Source organism: Coregonus clupeaformis, chromosome 21, assembly GCF_020615455.1.
Source record: "Coregonus clupeaformis isolate EN_2021a chromosome 21, ASM2061545v1, whole genome shotgun sequence".
Lineage (NCBI taxonomy): Eukaryota > Metazoa > Chordata > Actinopteri > Salmoniformes > Salmonidae > Coregonus > Coregonus clupeaformis.
In genome coordinates, this window is record NC_059212.1 from 36966152 (window position 1) to 36987234 (window position 21083).

The following is a 21083-nucleotide window of genomic DNA, read 5'->3' on the forward strand; positions in this document are numbered from 1 at the left end:
CATTATACCGGTGGAGATCTGTCCTTTGGTTTGGAGTCCAAATTTGAGATTTATGGTTCCAACCGCCGTGTCTTTGTGAGACGCAGTGTAGGTGAACGGATGATCTCCGCATGTGTAGTTCCCACCGTGAAGCATGGAGGAGGAGGTGTTATGGTGTGGGGGTGCTTTGCTGGTGACACTGTCGGTGAGTTGATTAGAATTCAAGGCACACTTAACCAGCATGGCTACCATAGCATTCTGCAGAGATATGCCATCCGATCTGTTTGAGTTTAGTGGGACTATCATTTGTTTTTCAACAGGACAATGACCTAACACACCTCCAGGCTGTGTAAGGGCTATTTGACCAAGAAGGAGAGTGATGGAGTGCTGCATCAGATGACCTGTCCTCCACAACCCCCTGACCTCAACCCAATTGAGATGGTTTGGGATGAGTTGGACCGCAGAGTGAAAGAAAAGCAGCCAACAAGTGCTCAGCATATTCTTTTTACATTTTAGTCATTTAGCAGACGCTCTTATCCAGAGCGACCTACAGTTAGTGCATACATTTCTTCTTTTTTTCATACGATTCCACAACCCTGGCGTTGCAAGCGCCATGCTCTACCAACTGAGCTACACGGGGCATATGTGGGAACTCCTTCAAAACTGTTGGAAAAGCATTCCAGGTGACCCTGGTTGAGAGAATGCCAAGAGTGTGCAAAACTGCCATCAAGGCAAAGGGTGGCTACTTTGAAGAATATAAAATATATTTTGATTTGTTTAACACTTTTTTGGTTACTATATGATTCCATATGTGTTATTTCATAGTTTTGATGTCTTCACTATTATTCTACAATGTAGAATATAGGTAAAATAAAGAAAAACCCTTGAATGAGTAGGTGCGTGCAAACTTTTGACTGGTACCGTGTATATATATATCAACAAAAGTGCAAGAATAGGGCTTGAAATGAGTGAAACGCTTTCTAAATATAGTAACAATCAAATTATAAATGACTTACTGTAAGATTTCATCTTGTAACTGTAAAATAAATATGATCATATTTAGTGACAGTACAAATTTGGCCCCATTTTATATACAGTGGGGAGAACAAGTATTTGATACACTGCCGATTTTGCAGGTTTTTCTACTTACAAAGCATGTAGAGGTCTGTAATTTTTATCATAGGTACACTTCAACTGTGAGAGACGGAATCTAAAACAAAAATCCAGAAAACCACATTGTATGATTTTTAAGTAATTAATTTGCATTTTATTGCATGACATAAGTATTTGATACATCAGAAAAGAAGAACTTAATATTTGTTACAGAAACCTTTGTTTTCAATTACAGAGATCATACGTTTCCTGTAGGTCTTGACCAGGTTTGCACACACTGCAGCAGGGATTTTGGCCCACTCCTCCATACAGACCTTCTCCAGATCCTTCAGGTTTCGGGGCTGTCGCTGGGCAATACGGACTTTCAGCTCCCTCCAAAGATTTTCTATTGGGTTCAGGTCTGGAGACTGGCTAGGCCACTCCAGGACCTTGAGATGCTTCTAACGGAGCCACTCCTTAGTTGCCCTGGCTGTGTGTTTCGGGTCGTTGTCATGCTGGAAGACCCAGCCACGACCCATTTTCAATGCTCTTACTGAGGGAAGGAGGTTGTTGGCCAAGATCTCGCGATACATGGCCCCATCCATCCTCCCCTCAATACGGTGCAGTCGTCCCCTTTGCAGAAAAGCATCCCCAAAGAATGATGTTTCCAACTCCATGCTTCACGGTTGGGATGGTGTTCTTGGGGTTGTACTCATCCTTCTTCTTCCTCCAAACACGGCGAGTGGAGTTTAGACCAAAAAGCTCTATTTTTGTCTCATCAGACCACATGACCTTCTCCCATTCCTCCTCTGGATCATCCAGATGGTCATTGGCAAACTTGAGCCGGGCCTGGACATGCGCTGGCTTGAGCAGGGGGACCTTGCGTGCGCTGCAGGATTTTAATCCATGACGGCGTAGTGTGTTACTAATGGTTTTCTTTGAGACTGTGGTCCCAGCTCTCTTCAGGTCATTGACCAGGTCCTGCTGTGTAGTTCTGGGCTGATCCCTCACATTCCTCATGATCATTGATGCCCCATAAGGTGAGATCTTGCATGGAGCCCCAGACCGAGGGTGAATGACCGTCATCTTGAACTTCTTCAATTTTCTACTAATTGCGCCAACAGTTGTTGCCTTCTCACCAAGCTGCTTGCCTATTGTCCTGTAGCCCATCCCAGCCTTGTGCAGGTCTACAATTTTATCCCTGATGTCCTTACACAGCTCTCTGGTCTTGGCCATTGTGGAGAGGTTGGAGTCTGTTTGAGTGTGTGGACAGTTGTCTTTTATACAGGTAACGAGTTCAAACAGGTGCAGTTAATACAGGTAATGAGTGGAGAACAGGAGGGCTTCTTAAAGAAAAACTAACAGGTCTGTGAGAGCCGGAATTCTTACTGGTTGGTAGGTGAGCAAATACTTATGTCATGCAATAAAATACAAATTAATTACTTAAAAATCATACATTGTGATTTTCTGGATTTTTGTTTTAGATTCTGTCTCTCACAGTTGAAGTGTACCTATGATAAAAATTACAGACCTCTACATGCTTTGTAAGTAGGAAAACCTGCAAAATCGGCAGTGTATCAAATACTTGTTCTCCCCACTATAACTGACGACAGACCATTTTCTGCCAAGCCTCCTCTGAGCGACGCAGAGACACCATTCAAATGTCTTTAGACTCGTTATAACTTCAGCTTTATGCACAACGTGATTTTAGCATTTTGTGTTTATTCATATTGAGAGCTCTAATTTTGGCAGAGAATATCACATTGAGATAAGACCATGATTGCTGAAATCGCTGGACTGTCCCCCTTAATATGCCGTGTCCGAGAAGGAGAGCAATTTGATGATTCTTCTGGAAAGGCCAGAAAATTGGACGTATCTCTCCCAATGCAAATGTCGGGTGTGTAACCTGACACTTCAAGTCAGTTCCGCTGACAGTGGGAAGCAGGCAGATGGTACTTTCTGGCACTATAAAAAACGATTTTATGTTCAATGCGGCATCTCCATTGGCCGTACAGTATTTACAGCGTTGTGGCCTCCGCAGAAGTGAAGGCATTCATACTTCGCAGAGCAGAGATGTTGTGAAGGGAGTTATCAAGGAAGTTAATTTGTGTTTATACAGGACGTACCGCCCCACCTACCGTCAACCGATCATGTCAATGTGGAGCTATATGGAGTTATACGGAGCCCTCCGCATTGTTAAAGAATTTTGGAGGCACACGGCATTGCCGTACGGAGCTTGATTTGGCCTCCGGAGGCTCTGCATTGCATCACACCTTCCGTACGGATCCTCCAGACAGCATGCCAGATCAAGCATAAATCGGCTTTAAGGCACTGGATCCGGTCCAGAATCGCTTAAAGTCCTCTAAATAGGGGACTTAACATCAGAGGTTCTAAAGGTTGTATTGGATAGACCTTTTAAAGGACAAAACAATCCTGGGAAAATGAAGGGGTTAGGATGAGGGGCTAAACATGACTGTGACTGTATACTGTGTGTCATCGTATGGTGCTCTAAACTGCTCCCCAGTTGGCCAAAGCCAATAGCTTTATATCAAACCCCAATTTTATTAAAAATATATATATTTATGTTTTATTCTCTGGGTTTTAAAAGCATGAAGACGATGGCAGTGCGCCACTGACTGGGCCTGTATTTTTCAGATGCCCCGCCTGCCTGCTCAGTGCTCTGGAGCTCAATAGCAGGCTTACCGTTGGCTGGTCAGGGGGAGGAATCTGAAAAGCCTACTTTCTTTCCCCCAGTCAGTCAGTCACTGACCAGAATGCTTGATAAGGCACCGTCGTTTCAACAGGGCCAGGAGTAGGGGATCACAGCCAATTATGGGACAGAGTAGACTTGCACAGCGGTTGCCATGGCAATTCGATTGAGCGTTCTATATTTAAGTGATAATGTCCGAGAAGCTGGTGTTTGGAGGATATATTGGCACAGGTGTTGTTCGTCGAGGGCCGGCAAACCGTGCCAAACATCGGCTTCGGGGGCATTATCACTTTTATACAATGGGTTACCAACATATTCAAATAATGATTTACATATTTTGACTAAAAACATTATTCTGATTAATGTATTGATACAATTTCATCCTTCCATGAGATATAGTTCTGAAACAAATCTAAGGTTGCTACCCAAGCCTGGTCATTCGTTTTATCGGTTTGGTTACCAGAGACGCGACCCAGTTGCTAAGTCTTTTTGTTCTGTATCTATGGACGCGACCCAGTCGTTCATTCTAAATGTTCCATTGCCATACTGGCTGGCAACGTTCTTATCCCCTACGCTTGCTAGCTAGCCAACTACAGCTAACTTCGTCAGGTCAAACATTGCAGTCAGAATAATAGCAAAGTAGCTGCATTTTAGTTTGTTTAAGCTGTTTTCTAGTGACATTTATTTGGATACATCCATAACAATGAGCTAATGATGAGCAATTTCGCCTGGCATAGAAAATGTGCTCTCTCGTCAGGACACTGCTGTTCAGAGGAGCTAGCCAACAACACAGCTAACACAATCACTTCAAACTGAAGCTGGAAAGACGGCAAACTTGCTGCATTTCATTTCGTTTGACCTGTTTTCTATTTAAATGCCTTTGTATATATACATCAAAATTATGCCAGCTGATTCATGATTTCGACTGGCTGAGAGAAGCTGCCTGTCTGTCTTGTCACGACTCCGGACACATTCATTACAATGGGACAGCTGGAGATCGGATTTCAATATTCAAACAATGTTACAAATGTCAGAGAGACAGACAGCAAGGTTTATACAAATCTCCGCTGTTGAAAATCAAATGCCAGTCTAAAAGAAATGGGAGATAATGTCTAGATGCTTTTTATAGTGGAGATCAAGTTTATACATTGCCTGGCTGGGCTGATGAGACAGTGGATTGCGCAGTGATATGGAACAGAGTAAATAGGCATTTTAATGTCATAGATTTAGCCGGTGGTAACTTGTAGAATAGACACCGGCTGGAATGCGGTCTTAACCAATCAGCATCCAGGAATTGACCCACCCATTGTATAAAATATATTATTGACTGGATTTACTGGCCTGCTGGATGCAGCCGTAGGATGATTTAATGTTAGTCTGAAGGAGCGATAAAGAGAGAGAGGTAGCCTTGCTTCGTTCTCTTTACACACACAGAATGTGCTATCGACTTTCCCTCCTGTTTTCTGAACTGTTCTGAACTGCAGGTGGCTGTCCAATGTGCTTGTGTCCTGTGGCAGTTATTTTCCTACCCACTGCAAAGTTGGAGCAGAGCAGTCAAACAAAGCTACATGGAGCCATTAGATTAAAATCTTTTCACACTTCCTCAAGACATCATGCACACAATTTTTTTTCTCCCCCCGCGCAAACCTCAGCCCCATTTTTTACTTTTAATAAAAGTCTCCACATAAAAGTGATGTTCCAAAAAATTTAAGTGGCTACGTTGTAAAGTACCAGTTATCCATCTGTTCACTTCATTGTGTTGCGAACGGTTGGATCTAATGATGATTGAAGGAACATGATGTGCAGTTCTCAAACAGAAACAAATAATTTTTTCAGTCCATTATTTTCCCCAATAGGAAAACAAAACAATATTTTCTCAAAACATACACTTTTTGGGGAGAGATTTGTCATGATACGTGTCCAGTTACCAGGACATAAGACGGTCATTAATGAGATCCATGCTATCTGAAGGGAGCCAAGGGACGAGGCAGTTTGTCCTTGTGGGCACCCAGTATAGTCAAGATACTCCCCCTTAATTGATATAGTGTTGCCTATGACCAGATGGATCTATACAGTACTGGGGAGGAGGAGGAGGCAAGCGAGCCCCAGGCTTAATCAATCGCTAGGCTTCAATTGATAGCAGCTGTGTGTGATCAGACCATATAGTGCCCTGATAGATGGCCTATAGCTAGCTGGTGGACAGAAGGGAAAGGAGGGAAAATACAGTGAGGGGGTAGCTAGCTACAGTCCGCTCCAAAGGAGGGTTTCTCCATTGAGAAACTCTAAAACCCCATGAAACGCATTATTTCTGTCTGCTTTCTGTAGCCAGTGTGATAAAGCTGTCACTCCCTCGATGAGGAATGGCCGCGGAACCCGTTCATTAGTCTTTGTGGTGAAGTTGAAGCTGCACGGTCTGTGTTTCATCATTCACCATTCTGGACAGGTTTCTCATGAAATAAAGGGTACATGGGTAATTACAGTAGTTGTAGCAGTTAGTTGGACTAGATGGAATGAACATACAACCCCCAACGGCACGTACATCTCAACTAAGCAGAATCTACAGGCCAATTAGCATCCATGTTTATAATTTGCTATATATTCATGAAAGTTGGAAGTTTACATACACAAGTTGGTGTCATTAAAACTCGTTTTTCAACCACTCCACACATTTCTTGTTAACAAACTATAGTTTTGGCAAGTCGGATAGGACATCTACTTTGTGCATGACACAAGTAATTTTTCCAACAATTGTTTACAGACAGATTATTTCACTTATAATTCACTGTATCACAATTCCAGTGGGTCAGAAGTGTACATACACTAAGTTGACTGTGCCTTTAAACAGCTTGTAAAATTCCAGAAAATGATGTCATGGCTTTAGAAGCTTCTGATAGGCTAATTGACATCATTTGAGTCAATTGGAGGTGTACCTGTGGATGTATTTCAAGGCCTATCTTCAAACTCAGTGCCTCTTTGCTTGACATCATGGGAAAATCAAAAGAAATCAGCCAAGACCTCCGATTTTTTTTTGTAGACCTCCACAAGTCTGGTTCATCCTTGGGAGCAATTTCTAAATGCCTGAAGGTACCACATTCATCTGTACAAACAATAGTAAGCAAGTATAAACACCATGGGACCACGCAGCTGTCATACCGCTCAGGAAGGAGACGCGTTCTGTCTCCTAGAGATGAACTTACTTTGGTGCGAAAAGTGCAAATCAATCCCAGAACAACAGCAAAGGACCTTGTGAAGATGCTGGAGGAAACAGGTACAAAAGTATCTATATCCACAGAAAAACAAGTCCTATATCGACATAACTTGAAAGGCCGCTCAGCAAGGAAGAAGCCACTGCTCCAAAACCGCCATAAAAAAGCCAGTCTACTGTTTGCAACTGCACATGGGGACAAAGATCGTACTTTTTGGAGAAATGTCCTCTGGTCTGATGAAACAAAAATAGAACTGTTTGGCCATAATGACCATCGTTATGTTTGGAGGAAAAACGGGACAGCTTGCAAGCTGAAGAACACCATCCCAACCGTGAAGCACGGGGGTGGCAGCATCATGCTGTGGGGGTGCTTTGCTGCAGGAGGGACTGGTGCACTTCACAAAATAGATGGCATCATGAGGAAGGAAAATTATGTGGATATATTGAAGCAACATCTCAAGACATCAGTCAGGAATTTAAAGCTTGGTCGCAAATGGGGTCTTCCAAATGGACAATGACCCGAAGCATACTTCCAAAGTTGTGGCAAAATGGCTTAAGGACAACGAAGTCAAGGTATTGGAGTGGCCATCACAAAGCCCTGACCTCAATCCTATAGAACATTTTTGGGAAAAATGATTTGTGTGATGCACAAAGTAGATGTCCTAACCAACTTGCCAAAACTATAGTTTGTTAACAAGACATTTGTGGAGTGTTGAAAAACAAGTTTTAATGACTCTAACCTAAGTGTATGTAAACTTCCGACTTCAACTGTATATATATTTAATCAATTTTGAATTCAGACTGTATCACAACAAAATGTGGAATAAGTCAAGGGGTATGAATACTTTCTGAAGGCACTGATATACAGTGCATTTGGAAAATATTCAGACCCCTTGACTTTTTCCACATTTTGTTACGTTACAGCCTGATTCTAAAATGGATTAAATTAAATATTTTCCTCATCAATCTACACACAATACCCCATAATGACAAAGCGAAAACAGGTTTTTAGACATTTTTGCACATTTATTAAAAAACAGATACCTTATTTAAATACGTATTCAGACCCTTTGCTATGAGACTTGAAATTGAGCATCAGGTGCATCCTGTTTCCATTGATCATCCTTGAGATGTTTCTACAACTTGATTTGGAGTCCACCTGTGGTAAATTCAATTGATTGGACATGATTTGAAAAGGCACACACCTGTCTATATAAGGTCCCACAGTTGACAGTGCATGTCAGAACAAAAACCAAGCCAAGAGGTCGAAGGAATTGTCCGTAGAGCTCCGAGACAGGATTGTGTCGAGGCACAGATCTGGGGAAGGATACCAAAAAAATTCAGCAGCATTGAAGGTCGCTAAGAACACAGTGGCCTCCATCATTCTTAAATGGAAGAAGTTTGCAACCACCAAGACTCTTTAGCAATCGGGAGAGAAGGGCCTTGGTCAGGGAGGTGACCAAGAACCGAAAGGTCACTCTGACAGAGCTCTAGAGTTCCTCTATGGAGATGGGAGAACCTTCCAGAAGGACAACCATCTCTGCAGCGCTCCATCAATCAGGCCTTTATGGTAGAGTGGCCAGACGGAAGCCACTCCTCAGTAAAAGGCACATGACATCCCACTTGGAGTTTGCCAAAAGGCACCTAAAGGACTCTCAGACCATGAGAAACAAGATTGTCTGTTCTGATGAAACCAAGATTGAACTCTTTGGCCTGAATGCCAAGTGTCACGTCTGGAGGAAACCTGGCACCATCCCTACGGTGAAGCATGGTGGTGGCAGCAGCATGCTGTGGGGATGTTTTTCAGCGGCAGGGACTGGGAGACTAGTCAGGATCGAGCGAAAAGTGAACGGAGCAAAGTACAGAGAGATCCTTGATGAAAACCTGCTCCATAGCGCTCAGGACCTCAGACTGGGGAGAAGGTTCACCTTCCAACAGGACAACGACCCTAAGCACATAGCCAAGACAGCGCAGGAGTGGCTTCGGGACAAGTCTCTGAATGTCCTTGAGTGGCCCAGCCAGAGCCCGGACTTGAACCCGATTGAACATCTCTGGAGAGACCTGAAAGTAGCTGTGCAGCGACGCTCCCCATCCAACCTGACACAGCTTGAGGGTCTGCAGAGAAGAATGGGAGAAACTCCCCAAATACAGGTGTGCCAAGCTTGTAACGCCATACCCAAGAAGACTTGAGGCTGTAATTGCTGCCAAAGGTGCTTCAACAAAGTACTGAGTAAAGGGTCTGAATACTTATGTAAATGTATTTCAGGGGGAGGTGGGGTTTCAATACATTTGCAAAGATTTCTAAAAAACTGTTTTTGCTTAGTCATTATAGGGTATTGTTTGTAGATTGAGGGGGGAAAAAACAATTTAATCAATTTTAGAATAAGGCTGTAACGTAACAAAATGTTGAAAAAGTCAAGGGGTCTGAATACTTTCCGAATGCACTGTACATACATATATACACAGTGGCTTGCGAAAGTATTCACCCCCCTTGGTATTTTTCCTATTTTGTTGCCTTACAACCTGCAATTAAAAAATATATATATGTATATATTTTTTTATCATTTGATATACACAACATGCCTACCACTTTGAAGGTGCAAAATAATTGTTTTGGTGAAACAAACAAGAAATAAGACAAAAAAACTGAACTTGAGCGTGCATAACTATTCACCCCCCCAAAGTCAATACTTTGTAGAGCCACCTTTTGCAGCAATTACAGCTGGAAGTCTCTTGGGGTAAGTCTCTTGGGGTATGTCTCTATAAGCTTGGCACATCTAGCCACTGGGATCTTGCACATTCTTCAAGGCAAAACTGCTCCAGCTCCTTCAAGTTGGATGGGTTACGCTGGTGTACAGCAATCTTTAAGTCATACCACAGATTCTCAATTGGATTGAGGTCTGGGCTTTGACTAGGCATTCCAAGAAATGTAAATGTTTCCCCTTAAACCACTCGAGTGTTGCTTTAGCAGTATGCTTAGGGTCATAGTCCTGCTGGAAGGTGAACCTCCATCCCAGTCTGAAATCTATGGAAGACTGAAACAGGTTTCCCTCAAGAATGTCCCTGTATTTAGCGCCATCCATCATTCCTTTAAATTCTGACCAGTTTCCCAGTCCCTGCCGATGAAAAACATCCCCACAGCAAATCAAATCAAATTTTATTTGCCACATGCGCCGAATACAACAGGTGTATGACTCCCGAGTGGCGCAGTGGTCTAAGGCACTGCTAGCTGTGCCACTAGAGATCCTGGTTCGAGTCCAGGCTCTGTCGCAGCCGGCCGCGACCGGGAGACCCATGAGCGGCGCACAATTGGTCCAGCGTTGTCCAAGGTAGGGGAGGGTTTGGCCGGCAGGGATGTGGGTTCGCTTCCCACGGGGGGCCAGTATGAAAAAAAAAAACAAAAACATGTATGCATTCACTCACTGTAAGTCGCTCTGGATAAGAGCGTCTGCTAAATGACAAAAAATAAATAATAAGTGTAGACATCACAGTGAAATGCTTACTTACAAGCCCTTAACCAACAATGCATTTTTTAAAGAAAAGTGTTAAGTAAAAAAAATTACAGCAAATAACTAAAGAGCAGCAGTAAAATAAAATAACAGTAGGGAGGCTATATACAGGGGGGTACCAGTGCAGAGTCAATGTGCGGGGGCACTGGTTAGTCGAGGTAATTGAGGTAATATTTACATGTGGGTAGTGTTAAAGTGACTATGCATAAATAATAGACAGAGTAGCAGCAGCGTAAAAGAGAGGGGGGGGGGGCAGTGCAAATAGTCCGGGTAGCAATGATTAGCTGTTCAGGAGTCTTATGGCTTGGGGGTAGAAGCTGTTGAGAAGCCTTTTGGACCTATACTTGGCGCTCCGGTACCGCTTGCCGTGCGGTAGCAGAGAGAACAGTCTATGACTAGGGTGGCTGGAGTCTTTGCCAATTTTGAGGGCCTTCATCTGACACCGCCTGGTATAGAGGTCCTGGATGGCAGGAAGCTTGGCCCCAGTGATGTACTGGGCCGTACGCACTACCCTCTAGTGCCTTGCGGTCGGAGGCCGAGCAGTTGCCATACCAGGCGGTGATGCAACCAGTCAGGATGCTCTTGATGGTGCAGCTGTATAACTTTTTGAGGATCTGAGGATCCTTGCCAAATCTTTTCAGTCTCCTGAGGGGGAATAGGCTTTGTCGTGGCCTCTTCACGACTGTCTTGGTGTGTTTGGACAATGATAGTTCGTTGGTGATGTGGACACCAAGGAACTTGAAGCTCTCAACCTGTTCCACTACAGCCCCGTCGATGAGAATGGGGGCGTGCTCAGTCCTCTTTTTTTTCCTGTAGTCCACAATCATCTCATTTGTCTTGATCACGTTGAGGGAGAGGTTGTAATCCTGGCACCACGCGTCCAGGTCTCGGACCTCCTCCCTATAGGCTGTCTCATCGTTGTCGGTGATCAGGCCTACCGCTGTTGTGTCGTCAGCAAACTTAATGATGGTGTTGGAGTCGTGCCTGGCCATGCAGTCATGGGTGAACAAGGAGTACAGGAGGGGATTGAGCACGCACCCCTGAGGGGCCCCCGTGTTGAGGATCAGCGTGGAAGATGTGTTGCTACCTACCCTTACCACCTGGGGGCGGCCCATCAGGAAGTCCAGGATCCGGTTGCAGAGGGAGGTGTTTAGTCCACCACCATGATGCTGCCACCACCATGCGTCACTGTGGGGATGGTGTTCTCGGGGTGAAGAGAGGTGTTGGGTTTGCGCCAGACATTTTCCATGATGGCCAAAAGGCTCAATTTTAGTCTCATTTGACAAGAGTACCTTCTTCCATATGTTTGGGGAGTCTCCCACATGCCTTTTGGCGAACACCAAAAGTGTTTGCTTATTTTTTTCTTAAAGCAATGGCTTTTTTCTGGCCACTCTTCCGTAAAGCCCAGCACTGTGGAGTGTACAGCTTAAAGTGGTCCTATGGGCAGATACTCCAATCTCCACTGTGGAGCTTTGCAGCTCCTTCAGGGTTATCTTTGGTGTCTTTGTTGCCTCTCTGATTATTGCCTTCCTTGCCTGGTCCGTGAATTTTGGTGGGTGGCCCTCTCTTGGCAGGTTTGTTGTGGTGCCATATTCTTATTTTGTTAATAATGGATTAATGGCGCTCCGTGGGATGTTCAAAGTTTTGGATATTTTTTTATAACCCAACCCTGATCTGTACTTCTACACAACTTTGTCCCTGACCTGTTTGGAGAGCTCCTTGGTTTTCATGGTGCTGCTTGCTTGGTGGTGCCCCTTGCTTAGTGGTGTTGCAGACTCTGGGGCCTTTCAGAACAGGTGTATATATACTGAGATCATGTGACAGATCATGTGACACTTAGATTGCACACAGGTGGACTTTATTCAACTAATTATGTGGCTTCTGAAGGTAATTGGTTGCACCAGATCTTATTTAGGGGCTTCATAGCAAAGGGGGTGAATAAATATGCACACACCACTTTTCAGTTATTTATTTTTATAATTTTCTGAAACAAGTTATTTTTTACATTCCACTTCACCAATTTGGACTATTTTGTGAATGTCCATTACATGAAATGCAAATAAAAATCCATTAAAATTACAGGTTATAATGCAACAAAATAGAAAAAACGCCAAGGGGGATGAATATCTTTTTTAGGCACTGTGTGTGTGTATACAGTGGGGAAAAAAAGTATTTAGTCAGCCACCAATTGTGCAAGTTCTCCCACTTAAAAAGATGAGAGGCCTGTCATTTTCATCATAGGTACACGTCAACTATGACAGACAAATTTAGATTTTTTTTCCAGAAAATCACATTGTAGGATTTTTAATGAATTTATTTGCAAATTATGGTGGAAAATAAGTATTTGGTCACCCACAAACAAGCAAGATTTCTGGCTCTCACAGACCTGTAACTTCTTCTTTAAGAGGCTCCTCTGTCCTCCACTCGTTACCTGTATTAATGGCACCTGTTTGAACTTGTTATCAGTATAAAAGACACCTGTCCACAACCTCAAACAGTCACACTCCAAACTCCACTATGGCCAAGACCAAAGAGCTGTCAAAGGACACCAGAAACAAAATTGTAGACCTGCACCAGGCTGGGAAGACTGAATCTGCAATAGGTAAGCAGCTTGGTTTGAAGAAAGCAACTGTGGGAGCAATTATTAGGAAATGGAAGACATACAAGACCACTGATAATCTCCCTCGATCTGGGTCTCCACGCAAGATCTCACCCCGTGGGGTCAAAATGATCACAAAAACGGTGAACAAAAATCCCAGAACCACACGGGGGGACCTAGTGAATGACCTGCAGAGAGCTGGGACCAAAGTAACAAAGCCTACCATCAATAACACACTACGCCGCCAGGGACTCAAATCCTGCAGTGCCAGACGTGTCCCCCTGCTTAAGCCAGTACATGTCCAGGGCCATCTGAAGTTTGCTAGAGTGCATTTGGATGATCCAGAAGAGGATTGGGAGAATGTCATATGGTCAGATGAAACCAAAATAGAACTTTTTGGTAAAAACTCAACTCGTCGTGTTTGGAGGACAAAGAATGCTGAGTTGCATCCAAAGTACACCATACCTACTGTGAAGCATGGGGGTGGAAACATCATGCTTTGGGGCTGTTTTTCTGCAAAGGGACCAGGACGACTGATCCGTGTAAAGGAAAGAATGAATGGGGCCATGTATCGTGAGATTTTGAGTGAAAACCTCCTTCCATCAGCAAGGGCATTGAAGATGAAATGTGGCTGGGTCTTTCAGCATGACAATGATCTCAAACACACCGCCCGGGCAACGAAGGAGTGGCTTCGTAAGAAGCATTTCAAGGTCCTGGAGTGGCCTAGCCAGTCTCCAGATCTCAACCCCATAGAAAATCTTTGGAGGGAGTTGAAAGTCCGTGTTGCCCAGCGACAGCCCCAAAACATCACTGCTCTAGAGGAGATCTGCATGGAGGAATGGGCCAAAATACCAGCAACAGTGTGTGAAAACCTTGTGAAGACTTACAGAAAACGTTTGACCTGTGTCATTGCCAACAAAGGGTATATAACAAAGTATGGAGAAACTTTTGTTATTGACCAAATACTTATTTTCCACCATAATTTGCAAATAAATTCATAAAAAATCCTACAATGTGATTTTCTGGAGAAAAAAATTCTCATTTTGTCTGTCATAGTTGACGTGTACCTATGATGAAAATTACAGGCCTCTCTCATCTTTTTAAGTGGGAGAACTTGCACAATTGGTGGCTGACTAAATACTTTTTCCCCCCACTGTATGTATGTATGTATATATATATATATATCGTAATCTTGTATGAAAACCCATAGCATTATTTTGTAAAATGGTTAATGGATAATAAGGGATTTTCCTATTGAGAGCTGGTTGGTGCCTCTATCAAGTCCTCAGAAATTCTTACAGGTGCTTTATATCCATTTTTGTATTCAAACCTTGCTTGACACTCGTCAGTGTTTGTCTGCGACATTTGTGGAACCTACACAGAATACCATTATATAATAGAACAAGGCAAGGCACCGCTACAGGCTAGATTATGACAAGCGGACAGACAGACGTGTGAGCCAAGGTCGGGGTCTCATGGTAGTAGGAATTTCAAGCCGAAATCACTTCAACTTTGAGCCATTCGTTCAAACAATTGCTAATTGCTTCAGGCCCTGGGTGTCAAAAGTGTGTGTGGGTGCAATTAGCAGGCGGGTACAAGCGAACCTCGGGTGGTTTGTTTTATTACATGACAATGCCAAGGAGCCAATGGGAGTGCTGAGAAGGTAACATGCTGAAAGGAGAGACTAATTAGGAGAGTAGTGCAGTGGCAGAAAACACAAATTGCAGCTGGCCTCTTGTGGAGGCACACTGTTGCCACAGACAACAGTGATTATTGACAGTTCATGCATTGCTACTGCCTCAAACTTAGTTATTTAATGGGACACCAATTGCATTTCTGGAACTTGAGGACTTTTCTTTGTGATTGTCTCAAAAAGAAACTGCAAACTGTGACAGTATGTGCTTCAAAGTTTGAATACATAACTACTGGATTTCATTGTTGATGACCTTTAAAAAAAAAAAAATGTATCTATTTGTGCTTCCAAGGTATTTATGGCTTGACGTTTTATTGTTTTTAGGTAAAAAATTAAGGGTGAAAATCCTTTTCAATATAATTTGTTGATGGGGGTGCAAAAATGTAGCAAAATAAACTCAGCAAAAAAAGAAACGTCGTCTCACTGTCAACTGCGTTTATTTTCAGCAAACTTAACATGTGTAAATATTTGTATGAACATAACAAGATTCAACAACTGAGACATAAACTGAACAAGTTCCACAGATATGTGACTAACATAAATTGAATAATGTGTCCCTGAACAAAGGGGGGGTCAAAATCAAAAGTTACAGTCAGTATCTGGTGTGGCCACCAGCTGCATTAAGTACTGCAGTGCATCTCCACCTCATGGACTACACCAGATTTGCCAGTTCTTGCTGTGAGATGTTACCCCACTCTTCCACCAAGGCACCTGCAAGTTCCCAGACATTTCTGGGGGGAATGGCCCTAGCCCTCACCCTCCGATCCAACAGGTCCCAGACATGCTCAATGGGATTGAGATCCGGGCTCTTCGCTGGCCATGGCAGAACACTGACATTCCTGTCTTGCAGGAAATCCCACACAGAACGAGCAGTATGGCTGGTGGCATTGTCATGCTGGAGGGTCATGTCAGGATGAGCCTGCAGGAAGGGTACCACATGAGGGAGGAGGATGTCTTCCCTGTAACGCACAGCGTTGAATTTGCCTGCAATGACAACAAACTCAGTCCGATGATGCTGTGACACACCGCCCCAGACCATGACACTCTCCACCTCCAAATCGATCCCGCTCCAGAGTACAGGCCTCGGTGTAACGCTCATTCCTCGACGATAAACGCGAATCCGACCATCACCACTGGTGAGACAAAACCGCGACTCGTCAGTTAAGAGCACTTTTTGCCAGTCCTGTCTGGTCCAGCGACGGTGGGTTTGTGCCCATAGGCGACATTGTTGCTGGTGATGTCTGGTGAAGACCTGCCTTACAACAGGCCTACAAGCCCTCAGTCCAGTTTCTCTCAGCCTATTGCGGACAGTCTGAGCACTGATGGAGGGATTGTGCGTTCCTGGTGTAACTCGGGCAGTTGTTGTTGCCATCCTGTACCTGTCCCGCAGGTGTGATGTTCGGATGTACCGATCCTGTGCAGGTGTTGTTACACGTGGTCTGCCACTGTCCGTCCTGTCTCCCTGTAGCACTGTCTCGGATGTACCGATCCTCACAGTACGGACATTGCAATTTATTGCCCTGGCCACATCTGCAGTCCTCATGCCTCCTTGCAGCATGCCTAAGGCACGTTCACGCAGATGAGCAGGGACCCTTTCTTTTGGTGTTTTTCAGAGTCAGTAGAAAGGCCTCTTTAGTGTCCTAAGTTTTCATAACTGTGACCTTAATTGCCTACCGTCTGTAAGCTGTTAGTGTCTTAACGACCTTTCCACAGGTGCATGTTCATTAATTGTTAATGGTTCATTGAACAAGCATGGGAAACTGTGTTTAAACCCTTTACAATGAAGATCTGTGAAGTTATTTGGATTTTTACGAATTATCTTTGAAAGACAGGGTCCTGAAAAAGGGACGTTTCTTTTTTTGCAGAGTTTAGTTAATTTTCCCCAAAGCACCGCTATTTGGCTGGTGTTCACATCTGCTGAGCTCCGTTTATAGATTTTTTCTTCTTTGTGGACTCCAGACAGTCCCCTCTTCGATCGTTGGCACTGTAAAATGTATTAAATTACACTCCATGCTGCTGCTGGTAGATTTAGGCTATTTTCTGCCTGTTGCTCTACTGATCGAAAAACAGAAGAAACCAAAAATCTAATGAGGGAGCTTGTGCCACATTGTCGAAACTAACCATTCAAATTTAGTTGGAGGAGGAAGTGAGAGAGGGATTTTGTGTATTATAGTTTTGTGTTAAGGTGTATTTGAATTTGTTCCCTGGTTTGTTACATTGACTTTTATACAATGACTTTAGAACTTCAGATATCCTACAACTTTGATGTGATATCTTTGCCAGAAAGTGAGACCATAGAGAAATTGGTAATTATTTTTTCCTTGTTCTTGTTGTACTGGATGTTATGACTGTTCTGTTTTAAACTGTTGTAAACATTGGACGAGTGGTCTGCAGTTACTAATGTAATGGATTTCCTTTGATGCTCGGCCGTCTGTACTATCTCCTAAGATATCAAATCACTCAATGACTTAATGTTAGTGTGTACTTTTGTCTCCCCAACCTATAAATGCAGTATATTATTGTAGTTTTTGTACTAATATCTCTCTTTCTTTTTCTTTCTCTCTATCTCCATCTCTCTCTCTCTCACTCCCTCCATCCATTCCTCCCTTCCTTCCTCTCTCCCAGGATTCAGTCGTGCCGCTCTGCCGTTTGGCCTGGTCAGAAGAGAGCTCTCTTGCGAGGGCTACGCCATTGATCTCCGCTGCCCCGGTGCTGATGTCATCATGATCGAGACGGCCAACTACGGCCGCACTGACAACAAGATCTGCGATGCTGAACCGTTCCAGATGGAGAACATCAACTGCTACCTCCCCGATGCCTACAAGATCATATCACAAAGGTAAGAGTCAACTGCTACCTCACCCAAGGTCTACAAGATCATATCACAAAGGTAAGAGTCAACTGCTACCTCCCCGATGCCTACAAGATCATATCACAAAGGTAAGAGTCAACTGCTACCTCACCCAAGGTCTACAAGATTGTATTTCAAAGGTTATAGAACAGAAAGGTCTTGTTACACAATACAACCTGAAGTTAGTTATGGATATGTGGTGGTACGATATTCTAGAGTCCAGTCTAGTAATTCTGGATGCACAACCTGCAAATCAAAACAAGTGGTTTTGGTTTGGGTGGTAACCCTAATAAACTAGTGTTTTTGGTTTGGGTGGTAACCCTAATAAACTAGTGTTTTTGGTTTGGGTGGTAACCCTAATAAACTAGTGTTTTTGGTTTGGGTGGTAACCCTAATAAACTAGTGTTTTTGGTTTGGGTGGTAACCCTAATAAACTAGTGTTTTTGGTTTGGGTGGTAACCCTAATAAACTAGTGGTTTTGGTTTGGGTGGTAACCCTAATAAACTAGTGTTTTTGGTTTGGGTGGTAACCCTAATAAACTAGTGTTTTTGGTTTGGGTGGTAACCCTAATAAACTAGTGTTTTTGGTTTGGGTGGTAACCCTAATAAACTAGTGTTTTTGGTTTGGGTGGTAACCCTAATAAACTAGTGTTTTTGGTTTGGGTGGTAACCCTAATAAACTAGTGTTTTTGGTTTGGGTGGTAACCCTAATAAACTAGTGTTTTTGGTTTGGGTGGTAACCCTAATAAACTAGTGTTTTTGGTTTGGGTGGTAACCCTAATAAACTAGTGTTTTTGGTTTGGGTGGTAACCCTAATAAACTAGTGTTTTTGGTTTGGGTGGTAACCCTAATAAACTAGTGTTTTTGGTTTGGGTGGTAACCCTAATAAACTAGTGGTTTTGGTTTGGGTGGTAACCCTAATAAACTAGTGGTTTTGGTTTGGGTGGTAACCCTAATAAACTAGTGTTTTTGGTTTGGGTGGTAACCCTAATAAACTAGTGGTTTTGGTTTGGGTGGTAACCCTAATAAACTAGTGTTTTTGGTTTGGGTGGTAACCCTAATAAACTAGTGGTTTTGGTTTGGGTGGTAACCCTAATAAACTAGTGTTTTTGGTTTGGGTGGTAACCCTAATAAACTAGTGTTTTTGGTTTGGGTGGTAACCCTAATAAACTAGTGGTTTTGGTTTGGGTGGTAACCCCTAATAAACTAGTGTTTTTGGTTTGGGTGGTAACCCTAATAAACTAGTGGTTTTGGTTTGGGTGGTAACCCTAATAAACTAGTGTTTTTGGTTTGGGTGGTAACCCTAATAAACTAGTGGTTTTGGTTTGGGTGGTAACCCTAATAAACTAGTGTTTTTGGTTTGGGTGGTAACCCTAATAAACTAGTGTTTTTGGTTTGGGTGGTAACCCTAATAAACTAGTGGTTTTGGTTTGGGTGGTAACCCTAATAAACTAGTGGTTTTGGTTTGGGTGGTAACCCTAATAAACTAGTGGTTTTGTCACCTTCTCAACTTGCAGACAAAAAACAGACAGTTTACCCACAGCTCCCTGTCTTTCAATAATCCAATGTTTTTTGGGGGGTAATGTTGTGAAACTCTAGACCGTAAAAACTGGACAGGGGGTCATTAGTAGCAACCCTAGACCATATGGTCTGTGCATTCCTGCATAGTACCACTGCAGCTGCACAATCAGTCAGCCAGCCAGCCGGTCCGGCTCAAAAGGACCCAAAGAGTCACATGAACCTCCTTCGTAATCCCTCTGTTTCCTACCTTTGGCTTCTTTTTTGCAACACTTGTACTGCATTGACACGGCCCAGCTCCCCGCCCTCAGCAATGCCCCTTCCCCCCTTAAAATACCATTTATATTAGTAACACTCTCCCAGGACATTTAGCTACAGTACAGTCACTAGGCTGCATTCATCACTTTAACTCTGCTGTTGCGCCGGACCTAGCCCGACGGTGTGTATTTAAAGGACCCCATGTCGTAGGGACTGGATGTTGGAGCAGCCTTAAGGGCAGTAAGTAGCAGGAGGCTTCAGGATCAGGTGCAAAATAGTGTCCAGTTTATTAACAGTGAAAGGTAGTTCCTGTCACAACTTCCGCCGAGGCTGCCTCCCCTCCTTGTTCGGGCAGGCTTCGGCGTTCGTCGTCACTGGCTTACTAACCACTGCTGCCCCAATTATCATCATCACATTTGTCTTGTCAATCACACACACCTGGTTCTAATCCCCTCATTAGTTTGTGTATAAGTGTTCCCTCTGCCCCCTTGTCCTTGTGGGTGATTGTTTGAATGTGAGAGTAGTGTAGCTCGGTGGAGCTACTCGTACCATTGTGTTGCCAGGGTAGATATTTCCCATGTGCCTATGTATTATATGGAGATAGCATTACAGTGTATTGCCAGGGTAGATAGTTTCCCCTGTGCCTGTTTCGTTTGTCGCTATTCCAGCGTATTTTGTGTAACGAAGGAATAAACTCTGTATTCGGTGATTACCCTCCTGCGCCTGACTCCTTCCATCACACTCATCACAGTTCCAGGTGAATGACGAAATTCAATGAATATTTACATAATCTACAAAGGTATTTACACAATGAACAGACTCTCAAAATACAGGTTTGAATATAAATCGAAAACCTAAGCCTCAATCAGGCCTACCCTGTCAAACCAACTATACTGTAGCAGGTTGGGGTATACCAGGCTATGGACAGCCTCCCCACACAGCTCACATACCAGAGCTAGAACATCACTCCAGCTCACAGGTTGAACAGGTACCTTTATACCTATGGCCCCTCCCTATGGACCATACCATTAACCATGGAGCTCTTTACCCAAATATGACATATTAAATCATGTAACAGACATCTTCATTGTACCTACATTTACATATTCCATCTAAATAAACATCTTAAACATTCCTGGCTTATCCTCAAAGCGGGTATACTTTCCATTAATGAATACACATTTCATAACAATAGTTCTGCAGGCCACAGGCGGCAAAACATATTACTTATACAGTCGTGGTCAAATGTTTTGACAATGACACAATTATTAGTCTTCACTAAGTTTGCTGCTTCAGTGTTTTTAGATATTTTGTCAGATGTTACTATGGTATACTGAAGTATAATTACAAGCATTCCATAAGTGTCAAAGGCTTTTATTGACAATTACATTAAGTTTATGCAAAGAGTCAATATTTGCAGTGTTAACCCTTATTTTTCAAGACCTCTGCAATCCGCCCTGGCATGCTGTCAATTAACTTCTGGGCCACATCCTGACTGATGGCAGCCCATTCTTGCATAATCAATGCTTGGAGTTTGTCCGAATTTGTGGGGTTTTGTTTGTCCACCCGCCTTTTGAGGATTGACCACAAGTTCTCAATGGGATTAAGGTCTGGGGAGTTCCTGGCCATGGACCCAATATTTTGATGTTTTGTTCCCAGAGCCACTTAGT

The 21083-nt window shown here is 43.4% G+C and overlaps 1 protein-coding gene across 13 annotated transcripts in view; it reads left to right on the forward strand.

Annotated features, from left to right (window-relative positions):
• Nucleotides 1-21083, forward strand: part of LOC121535329 (adhesion G protein-coupled receptor L2-like) — a 154534-nt gene that overhangs the window by 40412 nt on the left and 93039 nt on the right. For all 13 annotated transcript variants that reach the window (XM_041842286.2, XM_041842283.2, XM_041842284.2 and 10 more), the window contains exon 3: nucleotides 17413-17626. In XM_041842286.2, coding sequence (XP_041698220.2) covers nucleotides 17413-17626 — 214 coding nt within the window. The remainder of the gene's footprint in view (nucleotides 1-17412; nucleotides 17627-21083) is intronic.